The 23,822-nt window shown below is 37.3% G+C and overlaps 2 protein-coding genes across 2 annotated transcripts; both read right to left on the bottom strand.

Moving 5' to 3' along the window:
- Positions 1 to 191: 191 nt before the first annotated feature.
- On the bottom strand, positions 192 to 7,459 carry baalca (BAALC binder of MAP3K1 and KLF4 a). The gene is made up of 3 exons (XM_082148843.1): positions 7,017 to 7,459; positions 5,662 to 5,801; positions 192 to 921 (listed from the first exon to the last, which is right to left on the bottom strand). Exons 1-3 carry the CDS (start codon positions 7,219 to 7,221, stop codon positions 838 to 840), a joined length of 429 nt encoding a protein of 142 aa, XP_082004969.1. The 5' UTR covers positions 7,222 to 7,459; the 3' UTR covers positions 192 to 837.
- A 707-nt stretch (positions 7,460 to 8,166) lies between these two features.
- On the bottom strand, positions 8,167 to 20,041 carry atp6v1c1a (ATPase H+ transporting V1 subunit C1a). Its single transcript, XM_082150798.1, has 13 exons — positions 19,883 to 20,041; positions 18,396 to 18,555; positions 16,562 to 16,629; positions 14,989 to 15,074; positions 14,798 to 14,896; positions 13,494 to 13,581; positions 11,967 to 12,065; positions 11,786 to 11,854; positions 10,994 to 11,086; positions 10,783 to 10,876; positions 10,585 to 10,682; positions 10,210 to 10,336; positions 8,167 to 8,799 (listed from the first exon to the last, which is right to left on the bottom strand). The coding sequence occupies exons 2-13, from the start codon at positions 18,525 to 18,527 to the stop codon at positions 8,701 to 8,703; spliced, it is 1,152 nt and encodes a 383-aa protein (XP_082006924.1). The 5' UTR covers positions 18,528 to 18,555; positions 19,883 to 20,041; the 3' UTR covers positions 8,167 to 8,700.
- Between the last annotated feature and the right edge of the window lie 3,781 nt (positions 20,042 to 23,822).

The following is a 23,822-nucleotide window of genomic DNA, read 5'->3' as shown; positions in this document are numbered from 1 at the left end:
CTTTTATGTCACGATCATTTTTCCTGTATACAATTTTATTACTTATTTCAGTTGATTTGGGTGTGAAATATGATCTGCACATAAAATCATCATACTTTACAATATTTATATCAGTAGTACATGATGGAGACAAACAAACACTGTTGAAATATAAATGTAATTTATAAGATAAGAAGCTCGTTCAGTTTTAGAATGTTTATTATGCTTTTATTTTTTTATCAATTGCTTAGTTTTTATAGTAAAATATTAAGTCAAAATATTCTTGTGCTGTTTTTACTCGGGGAATCCTTCCCAGCGTCCCTGTAAAAAATGTCGTAATTATGATGAACAAATTGACTGATTCAATTCAAACATGTTTGCTTCTCTAAATCATAAAATAAATCAGTCTGGAGACTGGAGACCAAACAGTTTCCATTCCATTCAGAGGAGCAAGACAATGTTATGTTTGGATGTGTCTTCATTTCATACAATCACAACCTGAGACATCTGTATATCTGCATCATCAAACAGACTCATTAGGCACTAGAATATCACTAACCTGCACAATACTGATGGCAAATACATAATACCAAGAAAATATTCAAAATTAACAACGGCTTGGAAATAAATGACATTTAAGTACTTTAGAAACAGGGATGCAGCTCATATAAAGGCTTGATCCAGTTGAAAATGAGACGTGTTGCAGCATGTTAGGGTCTTCATCTGCTCCAGCGCTCGGCGTTTACATGCAGACAAACAGACGGAACTAGATCAAATCTGCCATGTGCATTTAATTACAATGAAAGTCCCTCGTTAGCCTGTGGCACGACAGCGGCGACTCTTCCACAAACTCTCATGTCAAGGAATCACCTCAGCGTTTACCGCCGGACGGACACTTTTAACCCCTTCAGGCTGGGGGATTTTCTTTGATTTACTTTTAACCTGCAAGACAAGAATATCAGCCTATAAAGATGCACTGCATGATAGAAGATGCATGATAGATGAAGATAAAAGGTCCAGCTCATCTTTATATAACCCAACATCAAAAGAAAGAAATAAGAACTGTTGCATGAAGTAAAAGACAATTAAGTAAAACTAATCCATATGCATTGAGCGGTTTGGGCAAAATCTTCTGAAAAGACACGATCGCTTTATATGATGAACAGATTGAATTTAGGCTTTTATTCACATTCATCAACTCACACATCAGTTGTGGTAAACAGAAGCTCAAGCATGTTGACTTTACATGTGAGAACCAATGAGGCTTATTCTCGTGTTACGCAGCACGTTTGAGCTTCAGCGAGAACCAATGAGGTTCATTCTCGTGTTACGCAGCACGTTTGAGCTTCAGCGAGAACCAATGAGGTTCATTCTCGTGTTACGCAGCACGTTTGAGCTTCAGCGAGAACCAATGAGGTTCATTCTCGTGTTACGCAGCACGTTTGAGCTTCCGTGAGAACCAATGAGGTTCATTCTCGTGTTACGCAGCACGTTTGAGCTTCAGCGAGAACCAATGAGGTTCATTCTCGTGTTACGCAGCACGTTTGAGCTTCAGCAAGAACCAATGAGGTTCATTCTCGTGTTACGCAGCACGTTTGAGCTTCAGAAAGAACCAATGAGGTTCATTCTCGTGTTACGCAGCACGTTTGAGCTTCAGCGAGAACCAATGAGATTCATTCTCGTGTTACGTAGCACATTTGAGCTTCAGCGAGAACCAATGAGGTTCATTCTCGTGTTACGCAGCACGTTTGAGCTTCAGCGAGAACCAATGAGGTTCATTCTCGTGTTACGCAGCACGTTTGAGCTTCAGCGAGAACCAATGAGGTTCATTCTCGTGTTACGCAGCACGTTTGAGCTTCAGCGAGAACCAATGAGGTTCATTCTCGTGTTACGCAGCACGTTTGAGCTTCAGCGAGAACCAATGAGGTTCATTCTCGTGTTACGCAGCACGTTTGAGCTTCAGCGAGAACCAATGAGGTTCATTCTCGTGTTACGCAGCACGTTTGAGCTTCAGCAAGAACCAATGAGGTTCATTCTCGTGTTACGCAGCACGTTTGAGCTTCAGAAAGAACCAATGAGGTTCATTCTCGTGTTACGCAGCACGTTTGAGCTTCAGCGAGAACCAATGAGATTCATTCTCGTGTTACGTAGCACATTTGAGCTTCAGCGAGAACCAATGAGGTTCATTCTCGTGTTACGCAGCACGTTTGAGCTTCAGCGAGAACCAATGAGGTTCATTCTCGTGTTACGCAGCACGTTTGAGCTTCAGAAAGAACCAATGAGGTTCATTCTCGTGTTACGCAGCACGTTTGAGCTTCAGCGAGAACCAATGAGATTCATTCTCGTGTTACGTAGCACATTTGAGCTTCAGCGAGAACCAATGAGGTTCATTCTCATGTTACGCAGCACGTTTGAGCTTCAGAAAGAACCAATGAGGTTCATTCTCGTGATACGCAGCACGTTTGAGCTTCAGCGAGAACCAATGAGGTTCATTCTCATGTTACGTAGCACATTTGAGCTTCAGCGAGAACCAATGAGGTTCATTCTCGTGTTACGCAGCACGTTTGAGCTTCAGAAAGAACCAATGAGGTTCATTCTCGTGATACGCAGCACGTTTGAGCTTCAGCGAGAACCAATGAGGTTCATTCTCGTGTTACGCAGCACGTTTGAGCTTCAGAAAGAACCAATGAGGTTCATTCTCGTGTTACGTAGCACATTTGAGCTTCAGCGAGAACCAATGAGGTTCATTCTCATGTTACGCAGCACGTTTGAGCTTCAGCGAGAACCAATGAGGTTCATTCTCGTGTTACGCAGCACGTTTGAGCTTCAGAAAGAACCAATGAGGTTCATTCTCGTGATACGCAGCACGTTTGAGCTTCAGCGAGAACCAATGAGATTCATTCTCGTGTTACGTAGCACATTTGAGCTTCAGCGAGAACCAATGAGGTTCATTCTCATGTTACGCAGCACGTTTGAGCTTCAGAAAGAACCAATGAGGTTCATTCTCGTGATACGCAGCACGTTTGAGCTTCAGCGAGAACCAATGAGGTTCATTCTCATGTTACGTAGCACATTTGAGCTTCAGCGAGAACCAATGAGGTTCATTCTCGTGTTACGCAGCACGTTTGAGCTTCAGAAAGAACCAATGAGGTTCATTCTCGTGATACGCAGCACGTTTGAGCTTCAGCGAGAACCAATGAGGTTCATTCTCGTGTTACGCAGCACGTTTGAGCTTCAGCGAGAACCAATGAGGTTCATTCTCGTGTTACGCAGCACGTTTGAGCTTCAGCGAGAACCAATGAGGTTCATTCTCGTGTTACGCAGCACGTTTGAGGTTCAGCAAGAACCAATGAGGTTCATTCTCGTGTAACGCAGCACGTTTGAGCTTCTGCGAGAACCAATGAGGTTCATTCTCGTGTTACGCAGCACGTTTGAGCTTCAGCGAGAACCAATGAGGTTCATTCTCGTGTTACGCAGCACGTTTGAGCTTCAGCGAGAACCAATGAGGTTCATTCTCGTGTTACGCAGCACGTTTGAGCTTCAGCGAGAACCAATGAGCTTCACTCTCTTGTTACGCAGCACGTTTGAGCTTCAGTAAGAACCAATGAGGTTCATTCTCGTGTTACGCAGCACGTTTGAGCTTCTGCGAGAACCAATGAGGTTCATTCTCGTGTTACGCAGCACGTTTGAGCTTCAGCGAGAACCAATGAGGTTCATTCTCGTGTTACGCAGCACGTTTGAGCTTCAGCGAGAACCAATGAGGTTCATTCTCGTGTTACGCAGCACGTTTGAGCTTCAGCGAGAACCAATGAGCTTCACTCTCGTGTTACGCAGCACGTTTGAGCTTCTGCGAGAACCAATGAGGTTCATTCTCATGTTACGCAGCACGTTTGAGCTTCAGCGAGAACCAATGAGGTTCATTCTCTTGTTACGCAGCACGTTTGAGCTTCAGCGAGAACCAATGAGGTTCATTCTCATGTTACGCAGCACGTTTGATCTTCAGCGAGAACCAATGAGGTTCATTCTCATGTTACGCAGCACGTTTGAGCTTCAGAAAGAACCAATGAGGTTCATTCTCGTGTTACGCAGCACGTTTGAGCTTCAGCGAGAACCAATGAGGTTCATTCTCGTGTTACGCAGCACGTTTGAGCTTCAGAAAGAACCAATGAGGTTCATTCTCGTGTTACGCAGCACGTTTGAGCTTCAGCGAGAACCAATGAGGTTCATTCTCATGTTACGCAGCACGTTTGAGCTTCAGCGAGAACCAATGAGGTTCATTCTCGTGTTACGCAGCACGTTTGAGCTTCAGAAAGAACCAATGAGGTTCATTCTCGTGTTACGCAGCACGTTTGAGCTTCAGAAAGAACCAATGAGGTTCATTCTCGTGTTACGCAGCACGTTTGAGCTTCAGCGAGAACCAATGAGGTTCATTCTCATGTTACGCAGCACGTTTGAGCTTCAGCGAGAACCAATGAGGTTCATTCTCATGTTACGCAGCACGTTTGAGCTTCAGCGAGAACCAATGAGGTTCATTCTCATGTTACGCAGCACGTTTGAGCTTCAGAAAGAACCAATGAGGTTCATTCTCATGTTACGCAGCACGTTTGAGCTTCAGCAAGAACCAATGAGGTTCATTCTTGTGTTACGCATCACGTTTGAGTCTCAGCAAGAACCAATGAGGTTCATTCTCATGTTACGCAGCACGTTTGAGCTTCAGAAAGAACCAATGAGGTTCATTCTCATGTTACGCAGCACGTTTGAGCTTCAGAAAGAACCAATGAGGTTCATTCTCATGTTACGCAGCACGTTTGAGCTTCAGCAAGAACCAATGAGGTTCATTCTTGTGTTACGCATCACGTTTGAGTCTCAGCAAGAACCAATGAGGTTCATTCTTGTGTTACGCGCACGTTTGAGCTTCAGCAAGAACCAATGAGGTTCATTCTTGTGTTACGCATCACGTTTGAGTCTCAGCAAGAACCAATGAGGTTCATTCTCGTGTTACGCAGCACGTTTGAGCTTCAGCAAGAACCAATGAGGTTCACTCTTGTGTTACGCATCACGTTTGAGTTTCTATAAGAACCAATGAGGTTCATTCTCGTGTTACGCAGCACGTTTGAGTCTCAGCAAGAACCAATGAGGTTCATTCTCGTGTTACGCAGCACGTTTGAGTCTCAGCAAGAACCAATGAGGTTCATTCTCGTGTTACGCAGCACGTTTGAGCTTCAGCAAGAACCAATGAGGTTCATTCTTGTGTTACGCATCACGTTTGAGTCTCAGCAAGAACCAATGAGGTTCATTCTCATGTTACGCAGCACGTTTGAGCTTCAGCAAGAACCAATGAGGTTCACTCTTGTGTTACGCATCACGTTTGAGTTTCTATAAGAACCAATGAGGTTCATTCTCGTGTTACGCAGCACGTTTGAACCAATGATTATGAACTTTCTGAAGCGTCAGTGGTAGTTGCGTAGCTGTCAATGGAGGGACAGAAAGATCTCAGATTTCATCAAAAAGATCTTAATTTGTGTTCTGAAGAAAAACGAAAGTCTTACCGGTTTGGAACGACATGAGGGCGAGTAATTAATGACAGAATTTTCACTTTTGTGTGAACTGTCCCTTTAAGAACTATATCTTATTTGATTATGAGGTGAATTATGACACGTGATGAGTGTTGATGTTCCTGACCTCGTCTCTGTGTGCTGGTCTCCTCTGGGTGCTGTCGGTGAGCGTGGCGCGTCTGCCACACTGTGTGCCGGTGTTCACCAGCTTCTTCTCTTTGGCAGAAGAGCCTCTGGTCCCCGTCATGGGCTTCTCTTCCCTCTGACCTTCACAGCAACAACAGCACAGAAGTTCTTCATATGAATGTGCACCAATGGAACTTAAGCTTTTTGACTCCAAAGGCTCCCTCGCCGTAGTGTTGGTTTTCAATAGTAGTGGCCAAAGGTGATGTCTTTATTAAAAGTGCATAGAAGAAGAAATAAAAAAAGACTACATCCAAGGACTTTAGACTGTGTAACATGTTCATAATTAATCTGTATGATAGCCTGGCCAAAAATGATGTTGCCACAATTTGGCATGTTTCATTGCATTATCATAAATAAAATAATTAACTGTTTTACCAAATCTTTAACAAATGTAAACATTTTAGATGTCAATCATTTTATTTATGCCGTCAATTTTCCTAGTCCGGACATCCCTTTTGGCAACTTCTGTAGTTTCTGTCATTTAAAAAAAATTATAAAAACATTAATTATAAATAAAATTAAAATACCTAAATTTCAGGATTCTTGAAGTTTTCTCAGGGTTCCCAATCTATTTAGCCAATAAATGTACATGGCTCTTTTTCCAGTCATTCATGATTTACTGGATAAGGATTAAAATTATATATATATATATATAAAATTACTCACAATTTCTACCCAATAAAATATTTTAAGCATGTCATAACTAATCAAATATGTATTCATGAAAAACATGCCTATGAAGTTTTAAGATTTTATTAATTTACATGCCTTTTACATTAATATATGATAGTGGGAATACTGGTTTTTAAATGGAAACAGTGACAGTGTCAACCAAAACAAGAAACACCATTTTTGTTGTGTTTTTTTACATTTATATTTTAATGCGTGTTTTGTCTTATTTTAGATCATTTTAAGTCTCGAGGCCACAACACAAATGTACACAACCTGACAAACGTTTGGACTGAATTGAACTTTTTCATCTAAAAGCTTCAGTTTTTTTATGACTAATAAAAAATTACCACAGTGTTCATTAACTATTGGATTTGGACACTATTATGGTAAATATTTGTTCGGTAGGCCTGTGTTCTATATTTCTATTGGTTCTGTGTGTATTATACAGTATGGGCCTCAGTGAGGGTGTCAGATCACCATATTAATACACAGTAAGATACAACGAATATGAATATGATATTTTATATTTTCATGAAAGGTACCATGGGGTGTGTATCACTAGTCATTTCTATATGATCTAACGTTATATTATGTCTGTTTTTAATAAAGACGACCGTGTCTGACCTGATCCGGCTGCTGCTGCTGCTGTTGCTGTTTTCTCAGTCTCGCTCGCGCTCGCGCTCTCGCCGGTCCCGTTACCGGCGGCTGCCCGTTGAGTCTCCGTGTCCGTGCTCGTGAGCCACGTCGACTCGGTGTCCCTGCTCTCGTAATACCGGGGTTCGATCGCGGCGGATCTGCTTCCCCCGCAGCCCATCGAGCCCGTGATCATCCTCACACACGCGAGCACAGATCTGCAGCTGCAGGCATTCTCGCGCGGGCATCAGCACATCTGCGGAGACGCACGCGGCGATGCTGCGCGTCATCTTCAACACGCATTCATATAAACACGGGCGCGTATGATTCCAGCACTTATTAACAGACAAGGCTGAAAGCTACTAGTTATTAAATATTATCATATTATATATTTAGGTTATAACTGGATCTTTATTAAATAACGTGATAGTGCGATTCAATGCGTAGCCTATAAGTCTATTGTCCTATAACCTATTCTTGTCAGCTATTGATTCAGATATTATTTAAGTTTTACTTGTAGCCTATGGCAGATTTCATTAGGCTATTTCGTTTTTACAGTCCCCATGAAAAAAAAAAAAAAAATATATATATATAGGCTATCTTGAACCTCTCTAACATATTTTCAGTTAATATTCAAATGTGCAGATATGCAGTGTCTTCTGCTTGGTGGTGTTGAGTGAGTAAATCACAATGAAGGACTTCATTTACTGCGTGTAAATCACAAACCTGGTGAGTTAATAATGACAGAACTTTCATTTTTGGGTCATCTACTTTAAAATATTTCTCTTGCAAAGCATTATTTATTTGTATTTATTTATGGATATTTTTCAAGTTATTGTCTTTAATTAAAGGAATTTTCTTAAAGTTGTTTCTAGTTTCAAATGGGGGCGTAACAAAAACCATCTGGAGAGTAATAACATAATTGAAATCCATTTTTTTTTAAAGTATACCTTTTATACTTTAAAAAAAGAAGAAAGTCTCTCACCCTAACTTGCATTATTAAAATATTAATTCAAAATCAAATTTACAAGGATCTAATTGAAGTCCAGATGGCCTTCTTTCCTGCATTTATTTGAGCATTTTATTGCGATCCTTCAGGAAATGGTAAATGTGCTTCAACAACAACAAAAACCACTACACATTTTATGTACTTATATTAATTTTATATTTTGGTTCCATTGACAATAATTTTGCACATATAACTCTTTAAAACACCAAATGTACATAACATCACATTTATATTGCATCTTTGTAACATTTTTTCTCTCTCGTTTTGTTTGTTTAAATGGACCATTGGACTGGTTTGGTACATTTGAAAGAACAAAGGTTAAAAACGCAGTTGTCCACACAATCTATCACTAACATTAGATGTAACTACTACAGGTCACAAAAAAATTAGTGGAATGACTTAAAATCCATACATTTCTTTCACCAGCACATATGATAACACAATGATATTCTTTTAAAAAAAAAGAAATGTAAACAACGTACTAGGGGCGGCAGATATAGATCCTCTCCTGCCGTCACTGATGAACAGCGATGAGAAGTCTCTCTGAATATGAACGAGCATGCGTGACAGGGTGACTAGAACGAGAGCTCAGCAATATACAGTTTCATTTAACTTAGATTTATTCACAGAGACAAAAAGAGGGGCACATGATTGAGTGTGGTTCTTCTATTTGAAGTCCAGCAGGTTGCAGTCGATTTTGTAGTACACGTAGGGATAATATTCTTGCTGGCTGAGGTTCAAGCCAGGAATGTCCATGGCAGATTGCTGGAACAGGAAAGAGACAACTTATTTAAAGTCACCATGAAATCAAAATATTTTGTTATGGAAAACACTGCCACAGTGTGGCATTTATCCGTTCACATCATTATTATTATTTTTATTCGTGTGCCTTGAAATCTTTAATCAAAATAACTTCCCCTCCCTCCTGCAGCAACATCTCTTCTCTGATGACGTGTTTAATGGCGTGAGGGCGGGACAACCTGTCACTCAAATGAGCTTGACCAATACCAAACCACAATTCTCCATGAACAAACTCAAGTCCCACCCTATATGTTTTCTTGTTCCAGAAGCGGTTATACACAGATATACGTCACAATAGGGAACAAAAGACTAATCGCAAACTCTGTTTCATGCTGATTTTAAACAGGCCTCAACAGTCAAATACAGTAGCATCTCTACAACATTTCAGCAGCGCCAAACTTATGTCACAGTCAAGTCAAGTTTATTTGTATAGCGCTTTTCACAATACAGATTGTATCAAAGCAGCTTCACAGTATTCAATTAAAATAATACAACAAAGTTTGTTTCAAGAGGAATTTATTGATTGATAAAATTAAATTAAATATCCCCAAAATATCCCCAACTGAGCAAGCCAAAGGCAACAGTGGCAAGGAACCGAAAAACTCCATCAGGTGACCTACTATTAATGTAGGTCTTTACTAATGTAGGACAGTGTTTACTATTAATTACCTAAACTATGTTGGTCTGCCAGTCTAAATAAACTGTGCCGCCAGTTTCATAATGAATGAAAATATCTTAAAACTTCTCATGCTGCACCAAATTGCACCATCGCTTTGGCAAAGTATCTGTCAAACAAACTAAAATCAAAAACGTGAAATGGCTTTATGGCCTTAACAAATCGTAAAAGACTGATTTAATTAAATAAGCATATTATCTGTTTGCGCTGTGTGTTTCAAAGCGAAGTGTGCACATTGCTCATGCGATAAGCTCATGATCTGGTGTTTTCTGCGTCTCAGACAGGCTCAAATCACAGTGAATGAATGCATGAGCCCCCCTAGAGCAGGAGTGCAAAGCTCAGGTCCTGATGGGCCACAGCCCTGCAGAGTTTAGTTCAGCCCTGCTCCAACACCTGAGCCTGAAGGACTTGATTGGCTGGATCAGGTGCTTTTAATGAGGGTTGAAGCTAAACTCTGCAGAGCTGTGGCCCTCCAGGACCTGAGTTTGGCACCCCTGCCCTAGAGAGAAACGAGGTCTCACAAAATCCTGTAGAAACTACTGATGTTATCAATATGGAAATAACCAATGGATTTTATAACTTATGGAACGCGACTGTTGCGCAAAAATGCTGTAAATGCCACAAAACCTAAAATAATGTCTTATATTATCTAAAGCACACATCACAAAAGCACAGCCTAGGGCCAACAGTAAACTCACGTCAATAATAGCAGCGGCGCTGCTGTCCAGGTGCTTATAAAGATCGTACAGAACTTCCCTCAGCTTCTTCATGTTCTTCTTGTTGGGCTGTAGCAGCATCGCTTGGAAGTTCACTGGCAATCCATATCTGTTTATTTAGAATAAATAATCATAAAATGTTGTTTTTAGTCTAGTTTTCACTGTCCCATTCTTTAAAAACAGCCTCTCTGTAATGCTCAATTGTGAAATATTGACAAAAATAAACCTGATGTAAAAAAAAAAGTTAAAGTTGGCATAATACAATAAACTCTTATTTCAAAAGAAAATGGGAGAATCATTTGATTCCTCCAGATATGTGCTCTCTAAGACCCCAAAGAGATGTCTGGTTGTCTCTACCTCAACACTGATTCCACAAAGACCCTCAGAGCCTTAATATGGATCCAAGCAATAAAAGCCTCACTGAAGTTCACCTTCAGCCATCGAACCAGCGGACCCTGCAGAGGACAAATGTATGAAAGAGTTAATCAATAAAATCACCAAAACTGATGTGGCACCAATCCAGTTGCTTTGAGGACCCATCTAGCCGATGCATACAAACTGCTTCTTCTTGTCGGTTGAGAGTCTGGTCATCTCCTCTTTATCTGCTTTCATCTCCTCCTCGTTGTACTGGAAGTCACGAACCGTGAACCTGCAAAGCAGACACTGGGATGACTAAGGCATTAAAGATCCTTAAACTGGACATTTCCTCAGACATCTACACGGTGTGATTCATGACCACATGGTGGAGCTAAAACTGGCTGTGTACTTGTTTTCTCTGGCCTTGTGTCTGAAGTCATCGATGGCCTTTCTGAAGAGTGTGACGGAAAACAGGCCGCTGTCATGATCCTCAAACAGCAAACTGCCAGAAAGGAAATAACACTCATATTTAGTGTTTGTGTAGCATTTCCTAGTCATATTTCACTCAAAAATCACAAAAGAATTATATTTTGCATGAAGAAAATTCACACAAATGTTATACTGATACATCATGGTAGTAACTGGCTGTTATACATTTATACTCATTTTTAATACAAAAGTACTAGCATCAGTAATAGTCACAAAATTACTTTAATCACAAAAATGACAATTACCAGCGAGACACCCATAATATTATTTTTTCATTTTACACTGCAGACAGATGGAGAATTATGTCTGTTTGTTCTGCTGCATTAGTAACACTAATTTGACTAATTTTAAGTATATAAGTATTAGGCTAATTTGTCTAGTTAGGTCCTAAACATGTTCTCCTCAAGCCTCAGACACATATTGATTATGCCTTTTAGTCATATGACATCCAAAGAACCTTTTGTATATCAGGTTCAAAATCCCAATATAATATCTTTAGTTGTTCAAAGAAATACCTTTTAAAAATGCACCTAATTAAAACTATTAAAATAACCAATTTGATTATTTAAAGTCAAAACACAACATGGTCTTATTACTTGATACATTTTCCTTCATTTCTATTTTGTGACCAGGTGCATGATCCCTTTGACACACGAGACACTTCCAGGGAAATAAAAGGAAATAACCAACAGAATTGTTGCAAGTTGCTTACTTTGTAGATCGTGGCACCACCATTTCTGAAAGAGTCTCGTAAGTGCGCTGCCAGTCGGTATAGTTTGTTCTGAAGGGTTAGAACATGATAATAATAAGCTGTCAGCATGAGAAAAATTCAACAAAATAGTTTTGTGTGCATCCACAAAGAGGCTATTTATGTTTTGTAATATGTCACTTACTTTGGGACCACCACCAGCATAGTAATGAGGTACTCCGAGTCCAGCACAAAATCATCTTTCTTGACAATATCAGCCAAACTCCTGGTCATCAAGCTTCCTCTGGTGAGAGCACAACAATCACATCAGTTCATTAGAAAATGCTTTCCAAAACCATGACTATATCTGTCATTCCTTAAACTTGTGCTTTTCTTAAAGGAATAGTTCACCCTAACATAGAAATGATGACTTCTTTGACTACTTTCTTGAAGTCTGTCGGTATAAACTGTTGTCTGGAGATGAGTGGATATTCTTTAAAAAATATATATATATACACTACCATTCAAAAGTTTGGGGTCAGTGAGATTTTTAATGTTTTTAAAAGAAGTCTCTTCTGCTCACCAAGGCTGCATTTATTTGATTAAAAATACAAACAAAAACAGTAATATTGTGAAATATTATTCCAGTGTAAATCAGCTGTTTTCTATGTGAATATACAGTAAAGTGTAATTTATTCCTGTGATCAAAGCTGAATTTTCAGCATCATTACTCCAGTCTTCAGTGTCACATGATCCTTCACAAATCATTCTAATATGAGGATTTGATGCTCAAGAAACATTTATGATTATTATCAATGTAGAAAACAGTTTTTTACATTTTTATTTCATGATGCTATGATGAATAGAAAGTTCAAAAGAACAGCATTTCTCTGAAATCTAAAGCTTTTGTAACATTAAACACGACCGTTCAAAAGTTTGGGGTCAGTAAGAATTTTAATTTAATTTTTGGGGGAAAGAAATCAAATAAATCAATACTTTTATTCATCAAGGATGAGTTAAACTGATCAAAAGTTACAGTAAAGACATTTATAATGTTAGAAAATATTCTATTTTAAATAAATGCTGTTCTTTTGAACTTTCTATTCATCAAAGAATTTTGAAAAAAATTTGTACACAACTGTCTTCAACATTGATAATCATAATGAATGTTTCTTGAGCATCAAATCATCATATTAGAATGATTTGTGAAGGATCATGTGACACTGAAGACTGGAGTAATGATGCTGAAAATTCAGCTTTGATCACAGGAATAAATTACACTTTACTGTATATTCATATAGAAAACAGCTGATTTACACTGGAATAATATTTCACAATATTACTGTTTTTGTTTGTATTTTTAATCAAATAAATGCAGCCTTGGTGAGCAGAAGAGACTTCTTTTAAAAACATTAAAAATCTTACTGACCCCAAACTTTTGAACGGTAGTGTATATCATGTTCCATAAAAGTTGATTTAGTTTTTTTTTTCAGAATTTGAGGGTTTTTTTTCAGAATTTTTTTCAGTTTTTTTTTTCAGAATTTATAACAGGTAATCATTTTCTATTTATTTATTGTAAGTTGCATCGTATATTTTGAAATACAGATAATATCAATGCATCTAAACAAATAAAAGGTTTCCAGCTAAAGTTACTAAATGTATAATAAAATAAAACCCAAATAGTGCATGTGGAATAAACCCGAGTTAATCTGAAACGTCTGGATTTACTCACGCGTTCTTCCTCTCTAGATTCTGCAAGTTTCCCTTTAGGTTGTTGTAGGCTGATGCTCGAGCCTTCAGGTCATTGTCAATCTGTGAGACTTGCTGTTGAACAGCAGGGGGAGAGAGGTTCATTTAAAACAGCATCTGAGGTGTCATTCAAGCACCAGAAGCACCGATCATAACAATAAGACTCCAAATCAATAATACACAGTACAGGCCAAAAGTTTGGACACATTACTATTTTTAATGTTTTTGAAAGAAGTTTCTTCTGCTCATCAAGCCTGCATTTATTTCATCAAAAATACAGAAAAAAAAAAGTAATATTGTGATATATTATTACAATTTAAAATAATTGGTTTTCAATTTATTATACTTTAAATGATCATTTATTTCTGTGATGCAAAGCTGAATTTTCAGGATCATTACTCCAGTCTATCACATGATCCTTTAGAAATCATTCTAATATGATGATTCATTATCAAAGTTGGAAACAGTTCTGCTGCTTAATATTTTTTCATAACCTGTGATACTTTTTTAGGATACTTTGATGAATAAAAAGTAAAAAAATAAAAATAAATAAAAAAGAAGCAAATGTTTTAAAAATAGAAATCTTCTGTAACAGCAATATCCACTACTGGTCAGTCATTCGGGGTCAGTACATTTTTTTTCTTTCTTTTTTTGAAATAAATCAATACTTTTATTCAGCAAGGATGTGTTAAATTGATAAAAAGTGATAGTAAAGAAGATTTATATTATTAGAAAATATTTTTTTATTTTGAATAAATGCAGTTCTTTTTAACCTTTTATTCATCAAATATATTAGGCAGCAGAACTGTGTCCAACACTCATAATAAATCAGAATATTAGAATGATTTCTAAAGGATCATGTGATAGACTGGAGTAATGATCCTGAAAATTCAGCTTTGCATCACAGAAATAAATGATCATTTAAAGTATAATAAATTGAAAACCAATTATTTTAAATTGTAATAATATATCACAATATATATATAAAAAAATCTGTATTTTTGATCAAATAAATGCAGGCTTGATGAGCAGAAGAAATTTCTTTCAAAAACATTAAAAATAGTAATGTGTCCAAACTTTTGGCCTGTACTGCATGTTAAATAGGGATGAGAGATATCACATATTCAAAATACATTCCCAATGACTGATATATAAAATGAAGCAACATTGTAATGTAATGTAATGGTTGCACTGCCTTTAATTTCACTGTAAGCAATCAGTGGTAAACGAAGGGTCATTGTGGATTTTAGTCCCATAACTCACATAGAAATCATTGGATCAGATCACTTGCCTTGGATACAATCTCAGAAATGTTCTTCAAGGATTGTTTGATAGGGTACTTGGCCATATCCCACTGGAATCTTGTGACGTAGGTGACCAGATCGACTAAAACACAGCAAGGAAAACAAGAATAAATTCAACAAAACCAGCAACAGCGTAAGATCCCATTTCATGCCACGGATACCAGTGATTCTTACCTCCGTTTGCCAGGAGGTTCTCCTGGACTTTATCTCGACTGTCCTCCAACACGTCGGCCATGTACTGAGCCACTTTCTTCACCACACTGTGAACGGCATCAAAAGACATCACAGCTCTCTGAAAACTCTCAGGACACAGAATTCATCAAAACATCACATCTATCAGATGATTCAGAAACACTGAGGTGTCCGAGAAGCCCAGTTTCAGTCAGTAAAATTACTTCGGATGACATCACATTAAGGGCTTTTTGAAAATGTGAGAACATTATGGCTGTCTATAGATTTAAATAACTATTACAAATATTGTCTGGTGTGCAGTGGACATACTGCAAAACAACAGTGCGTTTGTGCATAGAACACAAGCTCAACTTATATTGACAAACAGGAATATTATAAGGTTATATATATATATATATATATATATATATACACTACAGTTCAAAAGTTTGGGGTCAGTAAGATTTTTTAATGTTTTTAAAAGAAGTATCTTCTGCTCACCAAGGCTGCATTTATTTGATAAAAAATTTTTTTAAATGACTGTTTTCTATTTTAATATATTTTAAACTGTAATTTATTCCTGTGATCAAAGCTGAATTTTCAGCATCATTACTCCAGTCTTCAGTGTCACATGATCCTTCACAAATCATTCTAATATGATGATTTGATGCTCAAGAAACATTCATTATGATTATCAATGTTGAAGACAGTCGTGTACAAATTTTTTTTTCACAATTCTTTGATGAATAGAAAGTTCAAAAGAACAGCATTTATTTAAAATAGAATATTTTCTAACATTATAAATGTCTTTACTGCAACTTTTGATCAGTTTAACTCATCCTTGATGAATAAAAGTATTGATTTATTTGATTTCTTTCCCCCAAAAATAAAATTAAAATTCTTACTGACCCCAAACTTTTGAACGGTAGTGTTTAATGTTACAAAAGCTTTAGATTTCAGATAAATGCTGTTCTTTTGAACTTTCTATTCATCATAGCATCATGAAATAAAAATGTAAATAACTGTTTTCAACATTGATAATAATCATAAATGTTTCTTGATCATCAAATCATCATATTAGAGTGATTTGTGAAGGATCATGTGACACTGAAGACTGGAGTAATGATGCTGAAAATTCAGCTTTGATCACAGGAATAAATTACAGTTTAAAATATATTAAAATAGAAAACAGCTGATTTAAAATTGTCATATTTCACAATATTACTGTTTTTTTTGTATTTTTAATCAAATAAATGCAGCCTTGGTGAGCAGAAGATACTTCTTTTAAAAACATTAAAAATCTTACTGACCCCGAACTTTTGAACGGTAGTGTATATATATATAAATAAAATCTCATATCAACAGATAAGCCATAAATCATGTAATTTAAATATGATTGTGGAAAGTAGCGCATCAACAAACTCTTAATAAATAATTTTAGGCAGATGCCACGATAACCTCACCTCTATATGAGATTCCTCACCACACCGAAGTAAAGAAACACACGGTTTGACAGACACAAGGTGTTTGGACATTGAGCATTGATATATTATTACTAGAGAGAAAAAAACTTTACCTCTCAACAAAAGAGTCCAACTTGGCCAGCTCATCAGACAGCCCCACAAGGACATCTAATGTCCCGACCTGCAGCGTTCAGAGAAGAGAAACAGAGACACTTTGATCACCATCCAGGATAATGAAGCAATACAAACACAGCCGTGCTGGATTTGATCAGCATCGGCCCACAGAGACAGCAGGAGCTTAGAGTGGCGCCGCCTCTGTTCTCATCCTGTCAGGCAGAAACGCACTGGTCAAGACCACACAGGGCAGCAGGGTCACTCCACACTGGGGAATAGGACCGAGACTTTTGAAATGCCTTGAAAAGGCTGATTTTTGTTTTCAATCAGAGAAACCCTGCATGCAGAATGACACCTGGAGATTTCTGGGAACATTTTCACAGAATTAAATGATGCAAAGTAAACCAATGGTTGTATTAATAGTTTTGTACAATTAATAGAAATGTACAATTGAAAACAACAGCATATTAATATATATATATATACACACACACACACACACACACACACACACTCTACCGGTCAAAAGTTTTAGATCGGTAAGATTTTTTATGTTTTTAAAAGAAGTCTCTTCTGCTCACCAAGGCTGCATTTATTTGATTAAAAATACAAACAAAAACAGTAATATTGTGAAATATTATTCCAATTTAAAATGCCTGTTTTCTATTTTAATATATTTTTAAATTGTAATTTATTCCTGTGATCAAAGCTGAATTTTCAGCATCATTACTCCAGTCTTCAGTGTCACATGATCCTTCAGAAATCATTCTAATATGATGATTTGATACTCAAAAAACATTAATTATTATTATCAATGTTGAAAACAGTTATTTACATTTTTATTTCATGATGCTCTGATGAATAGAAAGTTGAAAAGAACAGCATTAATCTGAAATCTAAAGCTTTTGTAACATTAAACACGACCGTTCAAAAGTTTGGGGTCAGTAAGAATTTTAATTTTATTTTTGGGGGAAAGAAATTAAATAAATCAATACTTTTATTCATCAAGGATGAGTTAAACTGATCAAAAGTTACAGTAAAGACATTTATAATGTTAGAAAATATTCTATTTTAAATAAATGCTGTTCTTTTGAACTTTCTATTCATCAAAGAATTTTGAAAAAAAATTGTAAAAAACTGTTTTCAACATTGATAATAATAATTAATGTTTCTTGAGCATCAAATCATCATATTAGAATGATTTCTGAAGGATCATGTGACACTGAAGACTGGAGTAATGATGCTGAACATTCAGCTTTGATCACAGGAATACATTACACTTTAAAATATATTAAAATAGAAAACAGTCATTTTAAATTGTCATTATATTTCACAATATTACTGTTTTTGTTTTTGTTTTTATCAAATAAATGCAGCCTTGGTGAGCAGAAGAGACTTATTTTAAAAACATTAAAAATCTTACCGATCTAAAACTTTTGAACGGTAGTGTGTATATGTATATACGGTACATATAAATATATATACATACATACATATTAGGGCTGTCAAATGATTACAATTTTTAATCTAATTAATTACATGATGTGCCGATTAATTAATCGCAAATTTGGCTGAATAAATTACCCCTAAAGGATCATTTAAAATCATTCTTGTGTTAAATGAGAAAAGCGTCACATAGACATTACAAAAAGAAGCTTTAGAAATAAATATATAATATTTCATAGAATTTATTACACACAACAGCTTTTAGGCTATATAAATGTATATATTATAGAATCAATCAGCTGTGTAAAAGAAAAGGAATCAGTAATACCAGAGCTCAAAGGCTTCTTCACTCGGACTGTAAAAAGAGGAAGAGGAAGAGAATATGACCTTGAGATCAGGAATGTTGAACTTGTTGTTAGTGGACAGATTGTTGGTGCGAGTCGTGGCCGTCATTAGTTTGTCCCATGTCTGCTGGCAGGTTTTCTCTCCAGGAGCCGAAATCAACCAGAACTCTGTCATGGCTGCTGAGGAACGAGTAATGAAGAGTCTGAAGCAGAGAGAGATGTTGACAGGCATTAACATCACAGTGTACACACTTCACACCGCAGCACCAACACACATATTTAAGCTAGTGCTTTACAAACATTCACATAAATAAATCAAGAAAATGCAACAATACTTAGATTAATATATGCCTGAACAATAGATACAGTTCAGTTTCAGAAATTAATTTAGAAACACTAGGATTTTCAAGAAAATACAAATATACATTTATTTTTTTCATTTAATATTTGGTTTTCTATTAATGATTTTAGAAATGATTTTTTTTTTTTTTTTTTTTGTAGAGATTTCTGGCATGGGTGTCAATTTCTATGAATTACTGAATTCATGTGAAATAAATAAAATGTACTTTGTGTGTATTCAAATATTTAAATTAAACTTATTGCTGATATCACTAAAAAGACCCAAACAGACTAAATTATAAAAAAATAACTTGGCAGACAATTTTCAAGCATAGCTATATATATATATATATATATATATATATATTGATTATAGACATTTTCATTGCTTTAAAAAAACTGAAAACCCAATACTTATGTAAAGCACAATGAAAAAAATTCCATGATATTGCCATGTTTTCCATGACAGTGAGAACTTAAAATATACACTTCCACTTCACATTTATATAAATTTGAACCTGAAAATATCAATTTTGAATATAAAAAGTAATCATGGTATTTGATGGGAACTTTCCAATAATGGGAACAATGTATTTTGAGTCTCAGAATGAGAGAATATTAACAATATAATTACAATTAATAACAATTATAATTTTGGACATCATGGGCATCCTGAACTTATTGACTCATTTCCTCAAAATGAATGAATGACACTTGACAGTCACGAGTTGAAGCGGAGGCCCATCAGAGCGACCTTCAATCTGATGAAGGGACACTGTGATTAGAGTAATAATCTCATCAGATCTGATCAGATCTCACTATCAGATGTTTGATCATATTTCAGATCATCATCAGTAACAGGATCACACCATCGCAGTGTAAACACGCAGTACTTCACACACACACACACACACACACACACACACACACACACACACACACACACACACACAGTGCAAGAGAACTGCACAAATACACTCAAATTGACACTGCGACACATTTGAGATGTATATAATATCAAGTGACGATCTGAAAACACATTATTATCTCATATTAAAGCATATATTCACACGAGATGAGCCTCAGGGAGCTCTAACGTTAATCCACACTAGCAAACACAGCTAAAGCTGCAGCAGACGCTTCAACACGATCACACAAACTGCAGTCTTCATGTTTCTCCAGCGGTCTTACCTGAGTTACACGTGAACGAGATGACACGACGATTATTGAGTAATTTTAACTGAATAATTTCCAAAGAATCAGTCTTAGGATTTGATATTCATCATAATGACACCACAGTGTTTTCCAAAGGCTTCACTCACGGTCAGCTGATCGACTGGTGTGATCTGCGCATGCGCAGCCTCAGGCGACAGCGACACCTGGAGGCCTGGAGTGATAACGACAGCTTTTTTCACCTAAACAAAAAACTTGATTTACTTGAGTAGTAGCCTACACTAACACTATACACTGGGCCAACGATTTACACGAATATATTTAGCTAAATGAATCGGAAGATAAAACATAATACAGGGAGGTTAACGGTAAGTCACTTAGTTACATTAAAAGAAACGTCCTCTCACTTTCAACTGCTTTTTTTCCAGCGAATTTCTTAACATGCATATTTGAATGAAATATGTAAATATTTGGTTACATGTGGTTTAGCACTGCAAGGACGATCAGCTGGCCTTTCTGTCTCTCTGTGTCTTACATTACGGACATTGCAGTTTATTGCTGTGTTCACATCTGCAGTCCTCATGTCTCCAGGACTATGGCATGTTCTCACAGATGATCAGGGACCCTGCTGGGCATCTTTCTCCTACTGTTTTTGTCAGAGTTAGTACTAGTAGAAAGGTCTATTTAATGTTTAAAGGCCCACTGAAGTGTCTTGAAACGTGCAGTACACTCTCAGAAAATAAAGTACATTTTAATATAATACCTTTAGGGGTACAATGGCTTGTCACTGGGGCTGTACCCTCAAGGGTACAATATTGTACCTTAACCTTTAAAAGAAACGGTACATATATGTACCTTTTAATGCTTTTTGACCCTCAAAAAGGTACATATATGTACCTTGAGGTCCAATAATAACCCCTATGGGGTACGCTAGTGTAGATTGTACCTTGGGGGACAGAAATGGACTCCTACTGTACCCCTATTTCTGACAGCGTATTATCCAATGTGTTGACGTAATTTCCACTGAAACAGGAAGACAGGGCGGGACATATAAAATAACTCCTCCCCTTTGTTAAATAGCCAATAGCGTTTAGTTTATATCACAGCTTGGCCAGAGCCACTGAGCTCGGTAAAGCCGCAGTTTCCTCCTAATCTCCTCTATATCACTTTAAAATATGGTATTCTGTGCAGAATTCAGATGGGTCTGAAACGTTTTCTGGTCTGCACCGACTCACTCATACGATCCGCTCTGTGCTGTCGTGTCTCTGGACCGGAGCTGTGGCAGGTTCACGAGGACACTAATGTGAAACCAGACTTCATCCTCCTCAATGGAAAGCATTTTTACACTGTCTCAGTCGTTTCCTTTTCACTTTATAGTGCACTATGTGCCATTCCATGTAGAAAATAGTAAACGTGTGAACAAGTGAGCAGTTTCAGCCGCAGCTTCAGCGTCTATTTATAATGAAGATAGTCAGATTCTAGAGAGTGATGTCATCAAAATCATTGATCCATATTGGTGGAAGTGAGAGACTGTAAGTTTTGAATGCTTGTATCTTCTAAATGCGAATTTGTAGATTTTTGGAGCAAACTAAAGCTATAGATAACCGTAATGCTAACATATTGATACTAAAAGCAAAAAACAAAACAAAAAAAAACATCAATGATGATTTTAAAGTTATTGGAAAGGTGACTTTAATTGTCTAAACTGTTAGTGTCTAAAGGACTGTTCCACAGGTGCATGTGCCAAAATTGTTAATGATTCATTGAACAAGCATGAAAAACATTGCTTAAACCCTTCAAATTAGGATATGTGAAGCTTATATACATATAGGGTTTTTTTTGTTGTTTTTTTACATGTTATACACTAGCCTGGGAAAACCCAGACAACTTCCGGCAAATTTAGATTTGCTCTGCAAGTAGTCTGGCAAAGAGCCCTTTCAAGCCCATTTCTAATCCGTCCAAATCGAGGCACCAATCAGAAACATTGGGGCGGGCTTTACACGATGACGATCGCTCTGATTGGTTTTAGCCCTGAGGCATTTGAGCGACGTCCGTTCAACTTTTAAATGCATTATTATATTCAAATTGCCAACACATGAGGACAGTCTCCATGAAAGACCCACTGGCAGATGAACGTGCTGCTACATTTCTCTCCGAAACGGTAGGAAATTAAATTAGATTTAATAGAGGATTTTAACTGTGACAAGATGATTGACAGGGCAGTTTACGTGACGGGACGCACGCAACAGACCCGTCCGATAAAGATGACGAAGTAGTGTGTCCCAAAGCTTGCCTACTTTTTTGCTACACATTCAAAAGTAAATACCTTTCCTTCACAAAGAGAGTACATACTTTTATGGCGTAGTGTAACTTAGGGACGCAGCATACGGCTTTACACAATGACGATCACTCTGATTGGTTTAGGTCTATCCAATTGTGCCCAGAGGCATTTGAGCGACGTCCGTTGGTGACGCCCCTTTGGAAATGAGTTATTAATGAAGCTTTGCCAGACCATAACTCAGTTACTACTGAGAATGGTCTGGTTTTAACCAGGCTAGTTATACACCAGAATCCTCATCCAAATTATAATATGCACAATATCAGTTCTAAAGAGAAAGAACCAGCACTCTTTTAGCACAGAATCAACAGCTGACTGCTACTTTTGCCATTACACACCTTTATGATTCAATGGCTTCTGAATTTGCTGATTTCCCCTGGAGGTTACAGGCAGGAATGCCCAGTCAGCAGGCCCAAAGAGGGAGGCACAGCATTCTTTTTTTGGATAGGAGTCCCTCTTCCTGGCAGCGGGTGTCCCCCACCCTGAGTTCGAGGAAAAGCCCACAAAGGGATATGTTTATGGAGTTCAGTAGGTCTGGGGTGCATTGTTTGGGATACAATGCCGGGACTGACTGGAGCCAAACCCCCAGATCAAACGCCAGGGTGGGCTGCCCACTGACTGGCCGGCGGCCAGACCGATAGGGACATGTCTGGGCACGCGTGCTCTAATCAGTCACCCGCCCGCCGGCCCGAGTGCTTGGGGAATAAGGAACATTGCTTGTTTAGTCTCTAGGGATGTCCAGCCCAGATATGGGTTCCAATTTGTCCCAAGCTTTTTGTTATAACACTCGCATCCATTTCCTTAGTTTCCAACTTTCCAACATATGCACGAAACATGCAAAAACACAATATGGGGAACACAAGGTGATTGAGAAAGGATTAAAAACAAATAATAGCTCCTCTGGGGCTTCGATCAGAACATTTTGTCATTAACTGAACAGCTCCAGAAAGTTAGATTCGGTCATTATTTACTAACCCTCAGTCTTTTAAAACACGCTGCTGCTGCTGCTATTATTTCTGTTGAACACAAAAGCAGCTTTTTAAAGCCTTATATCTTTTCCATAATATTCTGCCATTTACAATATGACAAAAACACACCATGTACCGTACCTATATTAAAAATATGACTCATGCACAATAAGTCTTCTGAAGTCATATGCTATTTTTTTGTGAGGAGCGGAACTAATTTAAAGTCGTTGTTCATTGAAAATAGTCCCTTTTGCTGCAGTTCTCAAATCTAATTCTTTGTATTTAAACCGAACGGGATTTGATCAGTTTATAATTTAATTATAATTATCCTTTTTGTCAGGATAAAGTCGAATATTTATTGCACTTTTGAGGTCAAGGAAAAGTGAGTTCCTTTGGGTGCTGTGTGGTGGGTGGAGAGATGAAAGGTGACAGATAGTGATGGAAAACAAAAGATAAGCTCTATTGTTTTTGTTATAAACTCGCTGTCTATCTTTTTACCTCACAGGCAATGGCCTTCGAATGTTTCTAGCGCATAAACATGGTGTTTAAACATAGATGAACGTAGCAAAGCAATAAAACAATTTCCATTGACTTGCAATCTTTAACAAGATCCTCTACAACTATAGCTGTTTCATATTTTGTGCTTAATAAT

This window comes from Leuciscus leuciscus, assembly GCF_965113295.1.
Source record: "Leuciscus leuciscus genome assembly, chromosome: 20".
In the NCBI taxonomy this organism is placed as follows: domain Eukaryota; kingdom Metazoa; phylum Chordata; class Actinopteri; order Cypriniformes; family Leuciscidae; genus Leuciscus; species Leuciscus leuciscus.
This window is presented reverse-complemented; position numbering and strand designations above follow the sequence as displayed.

Coding starts and splice junctions, on each gene's coding strand:
- baalca (XM_082148843.1), bottom strand. CDS start 7,221: ATGATCACGGGCTCGATGGGCTGCGGGGGAAGCAGATCCGCCGCGATC. Junction 5,802..7,016: donor AGCAGCAGCAGCCGGATCAG/GTCAGACACGGT, acceptor GTTGCTGTGAAG/GTCAGAGGGAAGAGAAGCCC. Junction 922..5,661: donor GACCAGCACACAGAGACGAG/GTCAGGAACATC, acceptor CTTGTCTTGCAG/GTTAAAAGTAAATCAAAGAA.
- atp6v1c1a (XM_082150798.1), bottom strand. CDS start 18,527: ATGACAGAGTTCTGGTTGATTTCGGCTCCTGGAGAGAAAACCTGCCAG. Junction 13,582..14,797: donor TGAGATTGTATCCAAGGCAA/GTGATCTGATCC, acceptor TTCAACAGCAAG/TCTCACAGATTGACAATGAC. Junction 11,855..11,966: donor ATGCTGGTGGTGGTCCCAAA/GTAAGTGACATA, acceptor CTAACCCTTCAG/AACAAACTATACCGACTGGC.